We start from the raw sequence: 20024 nt of genomic DNA, 5'->3' as shown, positions 1-20024 counted from the left end.
TGATTTCCATTGCCCTTGATAAAAGGGAGCAGTATCCAGTGCATCTCTGCACCAGGACCTGAAGTCAAAAAATTGGCAAGAGCAAAAATTATGGGAAAACAAGATACTCAGCGGCCATGATTGTCTCCAGAAAATCGTATCTAGAAAAGCAGGAGTTGGCAGAGCCTGTAAAACAGTTTATCGAGAAGCTGGCTGCTTGTTCCCTGGAAGAGTTTGTGCTCATTTCCGAGGCCAAATCAAAGGAGCTATGGAATGGCTTGAGAATCGATCTCTTTCACTACATTCCGATTTTGAACCGGATGGACGAGCTCTTGGAGGCACATGTCAAGAAGTATGATCTGGACAAGGAATATCCGAAGCTACTTATGGTGGAGGAAGCAGACGAGAGAGTCGTGTGTGCGGTTCTCAACTACACATACACATTGCTGGAACATTGTTCGAACAAGGAGATATACAATTCGGCTTCCTATGTCTTTCAGCTGATCAGTTCGTGCTCAATGGCTGTTAGGCTTTGCGCTCTGAGGCTTACGTGCCTGCTTTGTGAGAGGTTTGCCATCGTTCAGAACAGCAAGTTTTCTCCGCCAGCACAGGTGAGAAACACCCTGCTGAAGCTTTCCACGTTTTTCCCGCCGCAGGTTGCTCCTGTTTACACTTCTCCGGTTCCAATTGACACGCAGAACTGGAAAAAACACAAAAAGGACAAGGAACAAACCCAGGCTCTGGTTCACATCAGTTTATTGGATTGCATCAACACAGAAAGTCAACTACCAGCAAAGTGGAAAATTTTGGATTTCAAATATTATAATGCAACTGCAGATACAAGGAGAAAGCGTGGAGTGCAGTCTCTTTCGCAGACAGCACCTAGTCAAGAGCACCACTCGAAGAAAAAATCAAAGCAAATATTTAACACACAGACGAAGAAAATCAAGAGCGAATTGTCGACGGCATCTGTTGAGCAGGAAGGTCTTCACCATTTCGTTCTCAACGAAGATAACGTTCGAAAACTGTCCTTCCAGCAGATATATGATAAGGCCGCCAACATAATACCGAAGGAAAACCAATTCGATTTTGTGCTTGCCGTTTACATCGCAAAAGCATTCAACAACAAGTCATATGAAAGCGTCCAGCTCAGACAAAACTTGGTGACCTTGAAATGTTTGGCTGTTGCAGCTGCGTCCTGTTGTTGCTTCTATTCAGTGATGGCCAGTTCTGTGTTCGACGAAGAGCCTTACTTATTGAGCTACATGGCCGACCTCATCAATCCTGATAATGTGGTCCCATTCGAACCGTCGTACGCAGCTCTGAGGGCGTTTGTGAGTATTTCTGCAAAAAAGAGTGGTGGAAGCGATTTGATGAGGGCTCTGGGGGGAAACGTTAACCATGGTCTTTTATTCCATATATTACGTTCCGTTCTCAAAGCAGCGAAAGAGGATCGGACAGACATGGACCATTCTTATCTAAACTACTTCTTCAATCTGATTGCGAACTTGATTGACAATAAGCACTTGGTGGCTCATCTTAGAACAGCTGGCCTGATGAACATCCTCCTTGAGTTTTTACCACTGAAAAACTCGTTCAGGATGACAAGGTCGGGGCCATTGCAACTGATTGATCTATTCCTGAAATCTCTTCCTGATATTCTGGACAGTTTCATCGCCAGCAATGGTTTTCAAATCATGATTGATTTGTTGGCATACGAAGTGGATTTCGCATTGGAAAACCCAGATTATGATGGCGGCGCTCCGAAGGATGCTATCGTTTCTCATAGTATTAGCGTTCGCCAAGTCAAGACCATCAACTCGCTTCTCAAATTATTTTTTCATCTGATCGTCAATCACCAAGGCGATCGTATGAGAAATCTGTACGACTCTCCGATTCTTAAAAGCCTTATCAAAATTGTGGAAAACCCAACAGTCTTTGGCTACGAACTTCTCACCGATACAATCAACATTATGACGGGCATTATTAACAACGAACCTACTGCATACGCTATCCTAAACGAGGCTGGCGTCATAGACGCTTTCATGGTAAATTTCACTGGTCTGCTAGGCAAGTCAGCTGAATTGTTGCTGGCTATACCAGACGCCATTGGAGCGATCTCCTTGAACAAAGAAGGATTACAAAGAGTGAAATCTGAGGATCTCGTAGGAAAATATTTCAACATTTTCACAGACGCAGCCCTCTGCAAAGAGCTTCTTCGTGAGGAAAATGCCTCTCCGCTGGGTTTCATGTTTGATGAGCTTGCCAGACACCATCCTGAACTTGAGCCTATCATAAAGGAGAACATACTACACATATTCAAGCACATTCCGGATTTGGTTAGCTTCGAGCCTTTGAAGTTTTACCAATCACCAAAGGGATCTCTATATTACTCAATGGATGAAGAGCTCTGCAAATTTGAGGAAAATGGTACCGAACTCGATATATGGGAATCCAGTAATCAGGGAGATCTCCTGGAATGCTCACTAATTTTCCTTGGATCTTTGTTGGAGAACAGTTCCCATTGGAAACAGGTGGCAACTCTCATTAGTATGAAAGATTGTCTAAGATACGTGTGCATCCCCAATGTTACATTCGATTACGTATTTTCAAATGCCCTGTTTTCATTGACATCAATCATTAAGTTTGTCGATCACGAGCGACCTTCGTTTGCTCTTGAGGAGCTAATGAGCGCAATTTATTCTGCCTTACAAGAGCTACAAGAGTTCACCACATACAACAGCGACGAGAAGTCATTTTTTGATCAGTTTGATCAGAATGACGAAACCGCTGCGATCAGAGGTGGCGAGTTCTTTTCGAAGCTTGGTATATTGGATTGTCTTCTATATGTCTTCAGTGACCATTATGGCTCGGCAAACAAGCTGACGGCGAACAGCATGCAGCAGCTATCAGCATACTTTGGGTCGGAAAAGGGTGTGATATTGATGCGAGAGCTATCAAACTTCTACAGAAGAATTACCTTGGAAGAAGTTCTGATTCACTCGAGAACTCCAGCTGAGGCATGTAAAGAGGTTTCTGCCGTCAGTAACGATTTTTCTCCGCTTCAAATCAAAATAGGAAAGCCGAATGAGAAAAACGGAGATTGGGATGGTACAAGTGCCAAATTCAAAAATTTGTCCATTCTGTGCTTCCACTTTTCTCGTTGTCAGTCCTGGTTACGTTACATCTTCAATTCTTTGTGCCGTATCAGCACCGATAAGAGGCAAGATAGTCGGTTTGGAATGGTCCCAAAAAATGCCACTCGTATGGTGGTTGAATTCTCGAACATGATCGTCAATCAGATTCGCAATATAGGAACAGAGAATATGCAGATCAGGACCGGCTATTATCTCGTGATGGTGAACTTGATTTACTCCAGTTTGTATATGCGCAGCAGGAGTACGGAACAAGTGAACACGATGATGGTTATTTGCCTTCTCCAAAATGAAGGTATAATTAGTCTTCGCGAACTGGCGGTCACTTACTTTGAATATCTGCAGACATTTGAGAAGTCGGAAGTCGAAAAGTTCGACCAGTTGGAGTACATTGACATAAACCCATGTTCCACAACCATCAAACTGTTGAACCAGATCTTAAGCATCTTCACTTCCATCGCCACGAAAACAATGATTGCCCCTATTCCCTCCCAGGAAAAGCTCTATCCTGATCTTTTCAGAAACAGTTATCCGTACTACCGGGAGTTGAACAATTCGGTTCTTATCCAGACATCTCTCGCAAGCTTCGGGTTGCTAAATGAACTTTTGAACGAGGAAAACTGCGGGATTCTTGATAAGAAGCCAGAGAACATTCCTCTGAGTCTGGTTGAAAAGCTGATCGCAATCAACAAGAACTTCTACTGTTCGGTTTCCACTTCTCAGTCACCGGCATTCGAAGGAAGGTTGTACCCACTGACTTATGAACAGGTTGCTCCATCCACTAGCAAGATCGAATACTTGAAAAGCCTCGGAGTGCCGGAATCCAGAGCTTTGGATTTCCTTTTGTTCTATCGCAACAATATCGAAGTATTATATACAGAGGATCCTGAGGATCTCTTCGCACAGTTTGAATCTTCAGACTCGCCTGTCAAAACTCCAGATAGCGAGCCAGTGGATTGGGCCGAAGTGGTTGATCGCGCCAATCGCCATAAATATTCTGCTCCTGATCCACCACCGGTCGGTCCTCAGTATCTTCACGTGTGCACATTAGATGATCTGAATTTCTCCAGAGGTGCCAATGAGCCCAATTTCATTGATTACTGGCTTCAAATTGCTCAGCTTTTTCCAAAGGCTGTTTACAGAGTTGGAGATTTGCTTAGTACCGTCGTCTCGAAGTCATCATATGGGGAGACTATGTCATACTCGGAGATATTGTACCCTGTGTTTATGAGTGTCTGCTCATTTGGTTTTACTGACGGTGATGATTCCTCGTATGAAAGACTTGCAAGCATGCTCAATCTTCTGGCACTACTTCTTGATGAACAGTGGATTTCCTCTTACTCAGGAGTTATGGAAGAGATTTTATCCACTATTGGTAACCAGATACGACCAGAGGCGGCCAACACTGTCTGGTTCCCAAGCGCACTGCTAGTCTTTGAGAAGATATTTTGCTCATGCAGAATACCTATGGCACCAGATGTCGAACCTCTAGAGCACGAATTTGCTACGAGCTCTTCTTTCAACTTCTCCTCCGTCTATGCGGTCGAGCCTCAGGTTGTGGAGAAGGTTTTCCACGCCGTCCTCAATATTGAGAACATTGAAAACATTGAGACAGCCCTCGCTGTTGCCAAAATATTAATTCTCTACTGCGACTCGGACGAAAATGGAATGTTGATTAGTAAGTCGAAGGTCATCAAGCCTCTTATCCAATCCATCAAGAAGTTCCCTGACTCGGATACCAACTTGCAGGCTCTCGTGATCACTTTGATCAGAAGATGCATGGAATCAAGGGAAATTATAGAGGCTTACTTTGCAAAAGAGCTGGAAAGGATTTTGGCACTTCGTAAGAAGGATAAGAAAGCAAACAGCAAGCCAAGGATCAGAGAGCTTTCTGGACTTCTCAAAGAGAATTCTGCTTTGGTTCTGCGCTCCGATCAAGTGTTTGTTGATCTCATAGTGGAAATGTGCATTCTATATCAATGTTCATCTCCAATCAAGAGCCTTAGCATCTGTGTTCTCACACCAGAACAGCGCAAGTTCTTGAACGAGAACGATGTTCTGATGAACGAAGTTGAAAAAGATGGAGGGCGTCCGCCGACAGGATTGATGCAAATTCTTCTAAGTGAGCTAATGACGGTTGCCAAAAGTGATTTTATCTCCTCCCCCGAGAATTCGTCGAAGGAGGAATCCAACGATAAGGAAAAGAAAAACAACGGTGCAGAGGAAATTTATTCGAAGCATGTCATGTTTGAGAATACAGAGTGTGCGTATGCCTGTTTCCTGTTGCAAACGATCGCAGAATTACTGTTTTCCTATAAACCAGCCAAAACTGAGTTTTTGACGTTTTCAAAGAAGCAGAACGATCAAGTCACAATCGACAAACCAAGAAGCACAGCACTCAACTTGCTGCTGCACCAGTTTGTGTCCTCAGACCCATTCAACAACTCATCAGCAGCAGAAGTCAAGCGTCGCCGTCTGCTAACTCTTCTAGCGAGCGTCTGCATTGTTGCATTGGTTTCTTCAACACCAACCAAGGGAGTGAACTACGATGACCCAAAGATCACAGACCCCGATATGTCATTTGTGAGAAAGTTCACTGCAGACATTATCATCAAGGTAATTAAGGAAGCAAACGCGGGTTCTGACAGCGCATACAATCGGTATGGAAAGATTGTCGACGTGCTAGACCTCACATGCAAACTGCTTGGTGAAAAATTTGAGCTGAGCGTTTCTTCTGCCGTGGACAAGACTGTCACTCAGTACGATTCTTATTTCCTTGCTCGTGAGCTTCTTGAAAAAAAGCTGCCTCTTGCTCTCTCAAACATTCTTGCCGATTTGGATGTCAACTTCCCTCACACAGAGATGATTTCAGGCGGCATAATGCGCTGTTTGTCGTCCTTGGGGTCTATAAAGGTCTCGAAACAAGATCTTTTCCGTGAACAAGGCTCCGGGGATGCTGATGAAGAAGACATTGACGAGGAGGATTTGGATGAGCGTGAAGAGACCCCTGACCTTTTGAGGAACTCCACTCTTGGAATGTACGATCTGGATGATGTTGAAAACGAGGAAGACGAGGATGACGAAGAAGATTTCCTTGATGGAGACGACATTGAAATTGTGTATTCCGAGGATGAGGACAACGAGGATGAGGAGGAGCAGGACAATGAGGACGACGATGAAATGATGGAGTCTGATGTGGAAGTTTTGGAAGAAGACGATGACGAAGAAGATAGTGATGACTCTGCTGAAAATAGTGAAGGCTCTGTTGGCGACCTGCTTGACCGTGGTCAGTTTGTGATCGATATTGTCAGTGGGTCAGACGACGACATGGACGATTCAGAGATGGACGATCAAGACGAAGACGACTACGAGGATTATCCAGAGCATGAAATCGAGCTTCTTGCCGATGAAGACGATTTCGATGACGAGGACGACGATGAAAACGAGGACGATGAGGATATGAACAATAGCGATGACGATAGTGCCATTCTTGAGGAGTGGATCGCTGAGCACGAGAACAACGAGACACATCATCGTGGCTCTCATAACCGGCGTATTGCTTTACAGTCCCGCGCAAATGACTTCTTTGTTGACGAAGAATCCTCAAATGATGACGACAATGACATTTTCCATCGCTTCCACTCCAATCCATTCGATTCAAGAAATGACGATGAGGCTGAAATGCAGCTCCTGGGTGGAACATCCCTGATTCCGCCATCGGAAAGTTTGCGTGAGTCTGGCGACCGCTCCGGCTCAGTCTTTTTCCATCATTGGATTTTCCCAAGACAAGGCGGTGGAAGAACACAGATTCTTCCTGTCAACGGTGGACGACTCACGGACATTTTGCGTGCCCTAAATGGTCATTCTCCTTCACCATCGTCTAAGAAAAATCAACAGGTCCCCAACATATATATTAAGTCCACGGTTCAGAGATGGACTGAAACTGTTGCTCTCTTCTATGGAAAGCACTCAACCAAGTACGCTTGTCGTGTCATCCCAAGTATTGTGAACAGGATATTCGAGAAGAGTATGAAGATTGCCAACGAAGAAAGACGCAAAGAGGAGGAAAGACAGGAAAAAATCCGTAAGGCTGCCGAAGAGAAAGAGGCTAAACGTAAGGAGGAAGAAGCAGCAGCTCAAGCCCGTGCCGAACAGGAAAGAGAAAGTAGGGCAGAGGATCCTGACAGAGAACCAGTTTATGTTAACATCGCCGGTCGCGAAGTTGATATCAGTGGAACTGACATTGATCCTGAATACCTACAAGCTTTGCCGGATGATCTTCGAGAAGAAGTTTTCGCACAGCATATTCGTGAGAGAAGAGCTGAGGCCACTACCAGTGGAAACCAAATTCCTGAGATTGATCCGGCGTTCATGGCTGCTCTTCCTGACGAGCTGCGTAACGAGATCATGCGTGACGAATACCATGCGTCGTTCGAAAGCCGTATTATGCGATCTTTGGGCGAAGGGGATGCTGAGTTCGACGATGAGGACGATAACGAAGCTGTGATTGAAGATGAAGAGGAGGAAGAAGAAGCACAAAAGAAACATCACCAGAAGATTTTCTTCTCTCCAATGGTTGATAAGTCTGGTGTTTCTGCGTTGCTCAAGATGATATTTGTTCCACAGTTATACTACAAGCGTGAGAGCTTTTTCCGCACTTTGGGGTATCTATGCTACAACAAACAAACCCGGAGCGAGATCGTCACAATGTTGCTCTATATTCTTCAAGAGGGAATATCTGACCAGCTAGCATTGGAGGCGACTTACCAACAACTTTGTCAGAGATCACACACTCAATCGCAGAACGACCATTTTGCTTCACCTGTCAAGTCGGCTCACACGACCGCATCCCCATCATATAACAGAAGTGGTAGTTTTCCAATTGGCTGCACAACCTTGACAGTTGCCACTCAAGCGATCGACGTTATTCAGTACCTGTTGGAGAATGAGAACCACATGAGATTCCACTTTTTGATGGATCAGGACAATAATCCATTGATGAAGAAGTTAGCGAAAAAGCATAAGTGGAAGGACAATAGCTACAAGTATCCAATCAACATATTGTTGAATCTGTTGGACAATCCATTAATCAAAGAAGACACTAACCTGATGGATATATTATCACGCACTTTCCAGATTGCTACCCGACCATTACAGGCAATTCGTTCCAAGCTTACTGAAATTAGTGATTCAGACAAAAAACAGTCTAAGGCTCCTCAATTGCCTTTCATTCCCGATAGAAATCTGAAACTGATCATTAACATTCTGGTTGCGGATGAGTGTGCAAGCAAGGTGTTCCAGCAGACTATTGCCTCAATTCAGAACCTCTCTTTGATTGAAAATGCGAAGATAGTTTTCCCAAGGGAACTGTCCAAAAAAGCCACAGCTTTGAGCCAAAAGATTGCTGACGACCTTAGAATTTTGATTGAAGAAATGAAGAGCGATCCTGATAGTGAAGATATCCCATCGCTCAGCAATTTTGCTAGTGGTTCGTCTGATCAGGCCAAGCTTTTGCGTGTTCTCACTGCATTGGATTATCTCTTCCAGACAAAGCAAAACAAACCCAACGAGTCGTCTGAGGTGGATGAATTGAAAGAATTATATAAGAGTTCTGCTCTTGGACCTCTTTGGGGAGCTTTGAGTGACTGTCTGTGCATTCTTAGAGACAACCAGAACCTGGCCCATGTTGCCACCATCTTATCTCCACTGATTGAAGCTTTGATGGTTGTCTGTAAACATAGCAAGGTTGAAGATTTGCCGGTCAGAGATGTGTTAAGATACCAAGAGAAGGTGTACGATTTCACAAGTGAGCCAATTGAAAGTCTATTCTTTTCATTCACCGAGGAGCACAAGAAAATCTTGAACCAAATGATCAGGAACAATCCAAAACTGATGAGTGGTCCGTTTTCTGTTTTGATCAGAAACCCTAAGGTGTTGGAGTTTGATAACAAGCGGATTTATTTCGAGCAGAAACTCCATCACGATGATGGTGACAGGCCAACATTGCCTGTGAATGTGAAGAGAGAACAAGTGTTTTTGGACTCCTATAGAGCGCTCTTCTTCAAATCTCCGCAAGATATTAGAAAGTCGAAGCTCGACATTCAGTTCCGTGGCGAACAAGGTGTCGATGCCGGTGGATTGACTAGAGAGTGGTACCAAGTTCTTTCGAGACAAATGTTCAATCCAGACTATGCCCTCTTCACCCCTGTTGCCTCTGACAAGACTACCTTCCATCCTAACAGAACTTCCTGGGTGAACCCTGAACATCTCTCGTTCTTCAAATTTGTGGGTATTATCATTGGTAAAGCTGTTTACGATGGATGCATGCTAGACTGTCATTTCAGTCGTGCGGTTTACAAGCAAATTCTGGGCCGTCCTGTCTCCCTGAAGGATATTGAGTCACTCGATCTCGACTACTATAAATCGTTGATTTGGATGTTAGAGAACGACATAACCGATATCATTGTCGAAACATTCTCTGTAGAGACCAACGACTACGGAGAAGAGAAAGTGATTGACCTAAAGCCAAATGGCCGAGACATTGCAGTCACAGAGGAAAACAAACATGAGTATGTTCGACTGATTGTCGAATACCGTTTGAAAACCAGTGTTCAGGAACAGATGGATAATTTCCTAAAGGGTTTCTACGAGATCATTCCAAAGGATCTGATAGCTATTTTTGATGATCAGGAGCTTGAACTTCTGATTTCCGGTCTCCCAGATATCGATGTCGATGACTGGAAAAATAACACAGAGTACCAAAACTATTCCGCATCCTCGCCTCAAGTCCAGTGGTTCTGGAGGGCCGTGAAGTCGTTTGATGCTGAAGAGAAAGCCAAACTGCTGCAATTCGCTACCGGAACCAGTAAGGTTCCTTTGAATGGATTCAAGGAGCTGCCTGGTATGGTTGGTGTTTCGAAATTCAGTATTCACAGAGTGTATGGATCCACCGACCGGCTTCCATCTTCTCATACTTGTTTCAACCAGATTGATCTTCCAGAGTACGAGAGCTACGAAAAACTTCGCGGTTCGTTACTGTTGGCTATCATGGAAGGCCATGAAGGATTTGGCTTTGCCTGAAATATATAAATAAAAAATAATCTAGTATTTAATTTATTTATTTTTTTACCATGGCCAAGAGGCCAGTACACCATGAAACGGTCGACAAGCGGCCAAAACGAGAGAAAGTTTCCGCATCAGAGCCGTCGGAGCTTGAAAAGGTGGGGATTCACCCGTTGTTGAGAGGTACGACGAATGTCCCTACCAACTATAATCCATTAAAACAGCCTCGAAAGCGAGAAGGTTTTGTTGTTAACCCATACATTGACCAAAAAGACATCAGATATTCGCGACCGAGACGAGAGTTCCATTTGAACGAGAAAGGCAAGTATGTTGAGCGCGCAAACGAAATCAGACGGCGGCTGGAGGAGGAGAAACGGGAACAGGAAGAACAAAAGGCATTGGCTGCACAGGGACTTACGCCAGATGAAACAACGGGTGAGCAGTATTTTCTTCCCGTCCGGCCACCGGCAATTGAATGGTGGGATCAGCCGCTTCTCAACGAGCGACGGTATGGAGAAGAGCTAAAAGTCAAGTATATTGACAAAGATGATCTGAAAAACCCGATAACCGAGTATGTCCAGCATCCTGTTCCGGTGATGGCACCGTGGGAAAAACACTTGGCTCCGCCAAAACCATTGTACTTGACAAAGAAGGAGATTAAACGACTGCGGAAGAACGAACGACAGATGAAACTGAAAGAGAAGCAAGACAGAATGAAGCTTGGACTCGATCCAACTCCTGCTCCTAAAGTGAAGTTGAAAAACCTGATGAATGTCCTGACCAACGACGCGATCAAAAACCCGACAGAGGTGGAAATGCGTGTGCGGCAGGAGATAGAGGAGCGCAGACGACAGCACGAAGCAGCAAATATGGAGCGACACGCCAACAAGGAAGACAAAGCCTCAAAGATGGCACGGAAGTTTGAGAAAGATCTACAAAAAGGCTGCTTCTCTGCTGTTTTTGCGGTAGAAAGCCTCGAAAACAACCAACACAGATATAAGGTCAACATCAATGCCAAGCAGCTGGAACTGAAAGGCATGTGTTTGAACATGGAAAATGGTCAAACCCTCATTATTGTCGAAGGTGGGGAAAGATCAGTGAGCAAGTATAAACGGCTCATACTGCACCGGATCCAATGGGGCGTCAAATGCGAACTAGTCTGGGAAGGCCAGCTAGTCGATCTGCACTTTTCAAAATGGACAATGTATAATTTCTCAGACGAGGAGGAGATCCTAGCTTTACTGGCCAAGTTCAGACTGGAAAATTACTGGACACAAGCCAAAAATATCATTGATAGCTCCTAAACAGCTTTCTATTTACATTACTCCTCGATCTTGGCAAGCAGATCAGAGTCTCTGAACATCAGGTATTCCTCATCGCCAACCTTGACATTGGCGCCGCCATATGGTGGGATGAGAACCTTGTCGCCGGCATTGACGCTCACCTTGACCAGCTCACCGTTCTGGTTGGTAACACCTGGACCAACAGCAATCACGTTGGCAATGTTCAGCTTCTCCTGGTTCTTTTCTGGGATGTAGATTCCGGAGGCGGTTTTTTGGGAAGGCTTGACTCTTTGGACAAGAATTCTGTCCAGAGTAGGGATAATCGATTTGGCAGACTTGAGGAAGGACTATATGTCAGCAATGGTATGTGGAGGAGCTACTTACCATTGAATGAAATTTCTCGAAATTTTCTAAACTCGGGCCAAATAAAAGTGATACTGCGCAGTGTGATGTGTATTACGTAACCGCTGACGTACGCCACGCTCTCTTCGAGCCAACCAAAATAATCTATTTAGATTATCGATATTTCCAGATGGCTGCTCCATACGTTATTTTCGGCGCAAAAGTCCCCCCACACTGGGTAAGTAAGCCATTGGCGTGGCCACTAACATCATAGCTTGCTATTGGCACCATTTTGACCGTGGTCGGAGGAATTTACGGCCCTAAGGCTTTTTCGTCGCCTGCTGCTGCTCCAGCTGCCACTCCAGCCGCTGTCCAATCCTCCGAGCCTGAGCTGGATGTTGAGAAGGCAATCAAGTAAGTTGAACCATTGGATGACTAACGACAGCGATTTCCTTGCATCTGATAAAAAGGAGTAGGTGTGACTAGATAAATTCATAAACATGACACAATCATGAGATACTGTCAGTAGGACGCAATTGCGTCACCTAGTAGGGCTGAAATGACTGCACTGGCTCTTTAATGGTAGATATCAAGGGCGAGGTTTGGCCTAATTTTTGCACCCCACAAAAATACCTAGCTGTCTTTTTATTTTTTGTAAACTATGCTCATTCTGGCCATCGGAGACCTGCACATCCCTGAGCGAGCAGTCGACATACCGCATAAGTTCAAGAAACTCCTACAGCCTACGGGAAAGATCCAGCAGGTTTTGTGTCTGGGAAATGTGACTAATTCGCAATCGACGTTGGATTTCCTCAAGTCGTTATCACTGGATTTCCAGATGGTGAAAGGCGATCTTGACCAGGACTACAATCTTCCGCTTTCGTTGGTCTTCAATCACGATAAGCTGAAAATTGGCCTTGTGAATGGCTTCCAGATAGTCCCTAAAGCGGACCCTTTGAGTCTTTTATCTCAAGCTCGACTGATGAACGTGGATATACTGATATATGGTTCAACACACAAGGTTGAGGCTTACACGCTTGACGGACGGTTTTTCGTCAACCCTGGTAGTGCCACTGGTGCATTCAGCACGAGCAAGATGGATCAGGAGGACGTGGATACGGTGGAGGCATATCTAGCAGAAGTGAACGGAAAGATAGGGCAAGGAGAGGAGAAGAAAGAGGCTAGTAATGATGAAGACAAAAAGGACGACAAGAAGGAGGAAGAGAAGCCAGAGAGTGGCAAGCCGGAAGAGTTTGTGGAGATCGAAGAGTACATGGATCCCGTTCCCAGCTTCTGTCTTCTGGACATCCAAGGCTCTGTGTGCACGCTGTATTTGTACACATTGATCGACGGCGAGGTGAAGGTGGACAAGCTGACCTACAGAAAAGAGGAGCAGGAATAAAAAGGGACAATGGGCGAGCTTGGAAAATAGGGCAGCTTCCGCATGTGTAAAATCTATTGTGCTGGCGAGGATTAGAGAAAATCTTGACCGAAAAATTTTTTTAGTACTCTTTTTTATATTCATCTTTGTATTTGTCAGAAGACGGATGGAAAGATCAATCACCATTATGATGACCAGAGTGCATTTGGCTCGAGACTGGCCAGGGGGCGTTGTGTCCGCTGGTCGTGTTGATGTGGAAAAAAACACGCTACCTAACTAACTTTGTCTGAACCGTGATGATCTCCCATTTCTTCTGTCAACTCTAACGTGAACTGGCCAGCATTCCAGCATATGCATGTACGTGTTTTCCTAGATTCTAGTTTAGTTTGCCGAGCCCCTCCTCTAGTATACTTTCTAGTAAGTCCTCATCCAAGTTATCCTCGACACCTCCCTGGAACGAGCTCGGCACAAGCTCCGACAACACCAGGTTTTTCTTCATGTAGTACGCATCCTCCTTGTCCTGGTAGTACGATTTCTCAATGCTCAACACCTCGAACTTGAGAGTATCTTTGTATAAATGCAATGCTGCCCTGTTACTCTTTCTGACGTGCAAAGAGACGTATTTTGCATCGTAGTTCTCGCACAGACTGTATAGACACTGTCTCATGAGCTTCTCCGCGAGTCCCATCCGCCTATACGTGCGCATCACCGAGAGAGAGGTCACATGTCCATGGGGGGTTTTATCTTCCGATTCAGGGTCATCGTCCATTTTTCCAAGCACATAGCCGACGATCTTCTCTCCTGGCGCAACATACTGCATGTCGCGCTTGGTCTCGTGTGCAGAGGGTTTATCCTGGTGATCGAGTTCTGGGTCGGTAGTCGTCGCCACGAACGATGCCTGGGGCCACGAGAGCAGGTGGTACAGATAGTATTTCATTGTGTAGTTCTCCGGCAAATTGGTGAGGTTTGCATTCTGCATGCCTTCGAGGTCTTCGATGGTGGCCTGTCTGATGGTGATGGCCATGGTGATTAAAAAAAATAAAACTTGCAATCTGCAAATAAAAAAAATACTAATATTCATGTCCAAAATCGCCTCCGGTTACGATCCAGCAGTTGGTCCGCGCACAACAGGAACGACTACGGTCATTCGTCCGCGGTCATCGATATACGACAGGAATCTCCACCGTGCAAGACACGACATCAGTGTGTCCAGCTTGAGCTTTCTGTTCATGGAAATGGTGTCGATGAACCTGAACCAGGCAAAAAGCCTGATCGAACTTGAGCGGAAACTTAACAATCTTGGATATTCCATTGGCACCAAAGTGCTGGAGCTGGCCTCGCTGCGTGAAAACTTCAACAACAACCTCACCTCTTCTGGGAAGTCGAACGTGTCGAAACGAGAAATTAAGGTCCTGGATATACTGCATTTCATCACTTCTGTTATATGGCCCAGTCTTTTCGAAAAGCCGGCAGACAATCTGGAAAAATCGTCCGAGTCCAATTGTCAGTACATGATCATTGACAACGCCCCTGTCTTGATGAAATATATCTCTGTGCCAAAAGAGTATGAAGGACTAAATTGCGAGGCCTTTGTGGCAGGCATAGTGGAGGGAATACTAGACTCAACTTTCTTCAAGTGCGAGGTTAGTGCGCATACAGTCCCAGTGGAGGGCCACCTGGGCAGAACAGTATATTTGATCAATTTCGACGAGGAACTGATTGCGCGTGAAACTCAATAGATGCATGTACCATAATAGCTAGCTTTTCATTCTGAATCCTCAATTTTATTTGTCTCCCTTTTTTTTCTCTTGTTCGACATGACGACAGTATTCAAAGATTCGACAAGGCCCAGAAGAGGTAAGTGAGGATTACAAAGTACTAACAAAGTGTACAATAGACGCTCCAATGTGCTGAAACCAAAGTCTACGAATATCATCACCCCCAGAACAAAAGCCTATGAGGTACTGTCTATGTCTCCTGAAACGTCCAAGGTGATCGGCCAGTCAACTTTGGACGACCTTCCTGGAGCCAGAACTCCGCCAATGGTGGTGTACAGCTCAAGCTCCGTATTGAATGAGAACAATCTTTCTGTGACATCCACTCCTTTCCGAACACCCATTGTGGAGCTTCCCGAGAGTGTTGATAGCGAGCAAAGCAAGGACAGTAAGTTTGCGGACTTCCTCAGTCGTTTCGAATCGAAAAGCTCAAAGGCTACTAAAAAAGTAGGCTTTGAAGACCAAAAAGACCACACAAGAGAAACGAAAACATTTAAAAATGCCAAAAAGCAGAGCAAGCCTAACTCCGGAGGTCTTCTGGGTCTCAATCAGTCCAATCACCCAATAACACGATTTCTTACTATTGACCGCGAGAAGCTCAGGAGATGGACTCGCCGTGACTTTGAGCTCTTTGTGAGTTTCAGAATAACAGCCTTAAAAACGAGTATTATATGCTCTCGTGGCCCAGTCGGTTAAGGCGTCAGTCTCATAATCTGAAGATCGCGTGTTCGATTCTCGCCGAGAGCAGTTTATTTTTAGTTATTTTTTTGTCACCCCACAATCGATCTGTAGGCTATGCATTATGGTAACGCCATATTGTGGCCCATTCCCCAGATCGCCCCCTGAACTGACCAACAGAAATGATTCCGCCTTACACGGGGCAAGTTTAGCTTAAAGTTGATTGCTCCCCAAATTTTTCCCCACTAGCCACATCCCGTGCTGCGCAAAATGCGCATGAGTTGAGTCAGGCTCAACTATTTTCTCAATTCCACAGATTTTGATTAACCAAGATTGCCATGCCTAACTCTTTCTTCCCAGGCTCACCAACATTGCGAACACCAGCATCCCCTACGATCCAGACACGGCAAAGCTCAATTGTTGAGATGCTATCCAGCCCACCACCAATTGAACATCTGGAACTTTCTTCTGTGGACAACTGCTTGTCAAGTCCTGGGTCGCCCGGTAGCCAGTCTATTACTTTGGGACAGCAGCTACAGCATCACAGCGGCTCCCACTTGTCATTGTCGAGAAATCCATCCATGTCCAGTTCCAATTCCACATATTTGGGAGGAACTGCGGTTGAATGGCAACATATTCAATTGGGCGAACTTGTGGAACAAAATAAGCTTATCACGGTAAACTCCAAGATTTCTGTTGAGAAAGCCTTCGAAACGCTGGTAAAGAACAACCTCACCTCTGTGCCCGTAGAGGAATACGAACATGACCCAAATTGTTTGACGTTCGATTACACGGATTTGAACTCGTATTTATTGTTAGTCTTGAACAAATTGAAGCCCGAATCTTTATTGCAGATCAACTATGAGCCAAAGGAAGAGATTCCAGAGCTTATCAAGCGTGCTCAGTGTGGAGAGCAAGTCCCTGTCTCCTTTGTCATTCGCCTCACAAACAAGAATCCGTTTATCAAATTGCGCGAACAAGACACCTTGTCCACCGTGGTAGAAATCCTGGGAACAGGTGTTCATAGAATTGCCATCACCAGGGATAATCAGCTGACAGGAATATTATCTCAGAGGCGGTTGGTGAAGTTCTTATGGGAGAACGCAAGGAGGTTCCCTTCAATGGAGCCTTTGCTTAATTCGTCCATCCAGGCCCTCAACATCGGGTCCTCAAACGTCATAAGTATCTACGGCGACCAGCTATTGATTGAAGCTCTAGTCAAAATGCATGATTTGATGATCTCGTCTTTGGCTGTTATTGACAGAAACAACCAGCTCTTGGGAAACATCTCTGTGACCGATGTCAAGCTTGTGTCCAAGTCGTCGAAAAGCGATCTGCTTTACAAATCCTGCCTGCATTTTATTTCTGTGATTCTGAACTCCCGTGGCCTTGAAAACGGTAAGGATTCGTTCCCTATCTTCCATGTTACCACGTCGTCCTCTCTTGCTCGCACAATGGCCAAGTTGGTGGCCACACAGTCCCATCGTTTATGGATAGTGAAACCGGACACCCAGTCCTCGATATCGTCCGCGTCCTCTGGTCAGGCGCCTCCTTTGGAGTCAAAGAGCATGTCGCAATCTCCATCGTCAGTTTCCGTTCATCAGCAGCCTTCTCCTGTGTCGGAGTTTGGTGAATCTCGCAGTATGGGCAGACTGGTAGGAGTTCTTTCTCTCACTGACATTTTGTCCTTGCTGGCTAAGACGCTAGGAAAGGAGCACGTTGAACCATCGATTGCACGAAAGCAGAGAAGAAGATCCAGCAGCAGCGCCAGCAGCAGAACCACCTCTTCACTCGAGATGTTCAGAAAGAGTGTTAGTGACCCTGCCGATAGATGAGTCAGAGTCCACTGTGCACTGCAATCTGATACTTGGTACTGGTCTGCTGGGTACGTTACATAAATTATAATATACATAAATTATTTGCTCTGCTGTGTGTGTCTACGCTTTTCGGAAGACGGCTGAGGCAGGGCTCTTTTAGTTGGCGAGGAATGCGGTGTTTTGCGATTTTTCGATTCGCGCAGGGGCTGGTTAATCAGCCTTTGCAATTCTGGAAGTCCTGGCACAGGCTTGTGCAGTTTTGGGGGAGGTAAGACTTGATGGAGGTCTGATAAACTTTCCTTGATCTGGCCCATTGTCAATTCGAGTTTTTTGTTTGACGATTGTAGCGATTCATAGGACGTGAGTATCTTGTTTTGTTTCTCAGACTGTTCGGCCACGTCTGTATTGGTGGCTGCTACACAGTTGTTCAGATTAGCTAGCTTGGCTTTTTGGTAGTTCAAGTATCCAACATTTGCCTCCAGATGCGACTGAAGAGATGATGCGCACTGGTCCACCGATGACAACACTTTGACGTTACGGTCAGCCAAAGTTTCCGCGAGCGTGGAATTATTCATGGCCCATTTAGTCTGCTCCTCGGAAATTTTATCCTTGGTGGAATTGAGTACCACTTCGATGGTTGTTTGCGTCAGATGCTTGGAAAATTGCGAGAACTGAGAAATAAGCTGGGACTTCATCTCTTCTATCATTTTCTCTGATTCGGCGGCGACATTTTGCACGATCGGCTTATCGTCAAACACAGTACGTAGATAGTGATCGAACTTGGTATCGTTGTTTTGTGATTCGCTAATTCCTGATCTCAGTAAGCCCAGCTGGTTCTTGAGTTCACTGAAAACTCTATCCAACTCGCCTCTGAAAGCACGTAGCTCTTCGGTTTTCTCAAGTATTCGGTTTGTGAGCATTTGTTGCTCTTTTCCAATGGTCTGCAATTGTTCAGAGATCTTCTCGCCCAATTTGGCGACGCCAAAATCATCACCATTCTGGGATTTTTTCGCAACATGTTGCATCACCGGCATGATCAGTTCCTCAAGCTTCTCATTCAGCTTCTTCTGGTACCGGCTCTGACTATTCATCATTTCTTCTGATTCCTGGTTGCAATGCTCAACGACCTGTTGTGTTAGTTTTATTACATTCACTTCTCGAGATCGCTGACTCTCCAGAGCACTTTCAAGCTGAGAAAGTCGCTCTTCCATTGCTTTCATGCTCTGGAGGCTCTTGAGCTTTTCCCTTCTTTCATCTTCCAGAAGATGTGCGTTCTCGTTGGCTTGCATCGTCAGAAGCTCGTTTTGACGTCTTAGTTCCTCTGTTTCACTGGTGAGGTTCTTGTAATTAATCATGAGCTCATTGTAGTTGGACTCGTTCAGGTACACTCCTTCCTTGTTTCTTGTGGCCTTTAAGTCAAGTTTCAGACGATAATTTTCGTCGACAAGCTCTTTGAGCAGCACTTTGTCCGATATCAAAGGCCCGATTTGGGCTGTATTTCGGATATCCTTGGCCTTAGTAGCATACTCTAAAGTGCTAGTGGTAGCTTGCGTATCCACACCAGCAGGAGAGATGTTGGCAACTAACACGGTCTTTGTCTTTCCTCCAAGCGAATCCTGTAGCAACCGCGTAAGTTTGGATTCCCTGTACGGAATATAGCTGCTCTTGTCGACCAAAGCGTTAATGACTCTGCCCAATGTGAGAAGCGACTGGTTGATGGAGCCCGCTTCCTTTGCGCGCTGGTTTATCGCCCCTGACCTGCTGATGTTCTCCGACCCAGCCAGATCCACAAGGTTCATTTTGGCATACTGGTACTCTGAGTCATTTTTCTTTTGGATCAATGTGATGCTGAAAATTGTGTGCGACCGACTAGACAAATCATTCATCTTGGTAGCTGCCGTTTGGCGACGTTCCAACCCCTTTTTCAAAAGCTCCAGCCCCTCTCCAGCCTTGCGAATGTGATGCTCCTCAAGACCGTCGATCCTGATACCGTTTCCGCTCGAGTTCTTGCGCTCGAAGATGCGAAGACGGGCGTTTTTTGTATCTCCAAGCAGATCTTTCAGCTCCTCGTTGTAAATCTCAACAAACGAGCATTTAATCATAAAGTCATTGTCCACGCATTCAAATAGCTTGCAAAGTACGCGCGGCACGAGCCCTGCATCTCTTCCCGGTTCCTTGTCGCTGATGTCTCCACACATGGTGTACGTTTTCCCGGATCCTGTTTGACCGTAGGCCAGGATCGTGCAATTGTAGCCTTTCAGGAACTCGCTGACCAACGGCAGACCAACGTCACGGAAAAACACTGTTTGATCGGCCGCAGGACCAAAGGCTTGATCCACAGTATAAACTCTTGTGTCTGCAACTTGGCTGGTAATGAAATCCTGCGATGTGTTGACACTGACCTGGTTCGCGCCCGACTGGTCCGGAATACGTACCACCACAGGGCTCTTCATTTGCAATTCGCGCTCATTTCGTCCTCGACAGCGCACAATAACGCTGATGGACTCGGTAGACATAAAGTAAACAATAATATTTATATTTCGCGTACGATA

General features: G+C 45.4%; 8 protein-coding genes across 8 annotated transcripts; 5 read left to right on the top strand and 3 right to left on the bottom strand.

Annotated features, from left to right (window-relative positions):
- Positions 1-116: 116 nt before the first annotated feature.
- On the top strand, positions 117-10214 carry KL928_005167 (uncharacterized protein; the record flags this gene model as incomplete). The annotated part of the gene is made up of 1 exon (XM_043205946.1): positions 117-10214. The coding sequence occupies one exon, from the start codon at positions 117-119 to the stop codon at positions 10212-10214; it is 10098 nt and encodes a 3365-aa protein (XP_043057407.1).
- Positions 10215-10264: 50 nt separating this feature from the next.
- Positions 10265-11500, top strand: KL928_005166 (uncharacterized protein; the record flags this gene model as incomplete). Its single annotated transcript, XM_043205945.1, has 1 exon — positions 10265-11500. The coding sequence occupies one exon, from the start codon at positions 10265-10267 to the stop codon at positions 11498-11500; it is 1236 nt and encodes a 411-aa protein (XP_043057406.1).
- A 17-nt stretch (positions 11501-11517) lies between these two features.
- KL928_005165 (uncharacterized protein) lies at positions 11518-12112 on the bottom strand (the record flags this gene model as incomplete). The annotated part of the gene is made up of 2 exons (XM_043205944.1): positions 11518-11767; positions 12027-12112. 2 exons carry the CDS (start codon positions 12110-12112, stop codon positions 11518-11520), a joined length of 336 nt encoding a protein of 111 aa, XP_043057405.1.
- A 370-nt stretch (positions 12113-12482) lies between these two features.
- Positions 12483-13223, top strand: KL928_005164 (uncharacterized protein; the record flags this gene model as incomplete). Its single annotated transcript, XM_043205943.1, has 1 exon — positions 12483-13223. The coding sequence occupies one exon, from the start codon at positions 12483-12485 to the stop codon at positions 13221-13223; it is 741 nt and encodes a 246-aa protein (XP_043057404.1).
- Positions 13224-13578: 355 nt separating this feature from the next.
- Positions 13579-14226, bottom strand: KL928_005163 (uncharacterized protein; the record flags this gene model as incomplete). The annotated part of the gene is made up of 1 exon (XM_043205942.1): positions 13579-14226. The coding sequence occupies one exon, from the start codon at positions 14224-14226 to the stop codon at positions 13579-13581; it is 648 nt and encodes a 215-aa protein (XP_043057403.1).
- A 55-nt stretch (positions 14227-14281) lies between these two features.
- On the top strand, positions 14282-15673 carry KL928_005162 (uncharacterized protein; the record flags this gene model as incomplete). Its single annotated transcript, XM_043205941.1, has 2 exons — positions 14282-14927; positions 15069-15673. The coding sequence occupies 2 exons, from the start codon at positions 14282-14284 to the stop codon at positions 15671-15673; spliced, it is 1251 nt and encodes a 416-aa protein (XP_043057402.1).
- Positions 15674-15993: 320 nt separating this feature from the next.
- KL928_005161 (uncharacterized protein) lies at positions 15994-17490 on the top strand (the record flags this gene model as incomplete). Its single annotated transcript, XM_043205940.1, has 1 exon — positions 15994-17490. The coding sequence occupies one exon, from the start codon at positions 15994-15996 to the stop codon at positions 17488-17490; it is 1497 nt and encodes a 498-aa protein (XP_043057401.1).
- Positions 17491-17570: 80 nt separating this feature from the next.
- Positions 17571-19988, bottom strand: KL928_005160 (uncharacterized protein; the record flags this gene model as incomplete). The annotated part of the gene is made up of 1 exon (XM_043205939.1): positions 17571-19988. One exon carries the CDS (start codon positions 19986-19988, stop codon positions 17571-17573), a length of 2418 nt encoding a protein of 805 aa, XP_043057400.1.
- Positions 19989-20024: the final 36 nt, after the last annotated feature.

Source organism: Ogataea angusta (assembly GCF_019207475.1).
Source record: "Ogataea angusta isolate 61-244 chromosome Unknown 61-244_NODE_13_length_294202_cov_90.480228, whole genome shotgun sequence".
Taxonomy (NCBI): Eukaryota; Fungi; Ascomycota; class Pichiomycetes; order Pichiales; family Pichiaceae; genus Ogataea; species Ogataea angusta.
This window is presented reverse-complemented; position numbering and strand designations above follow the sequence as displayed.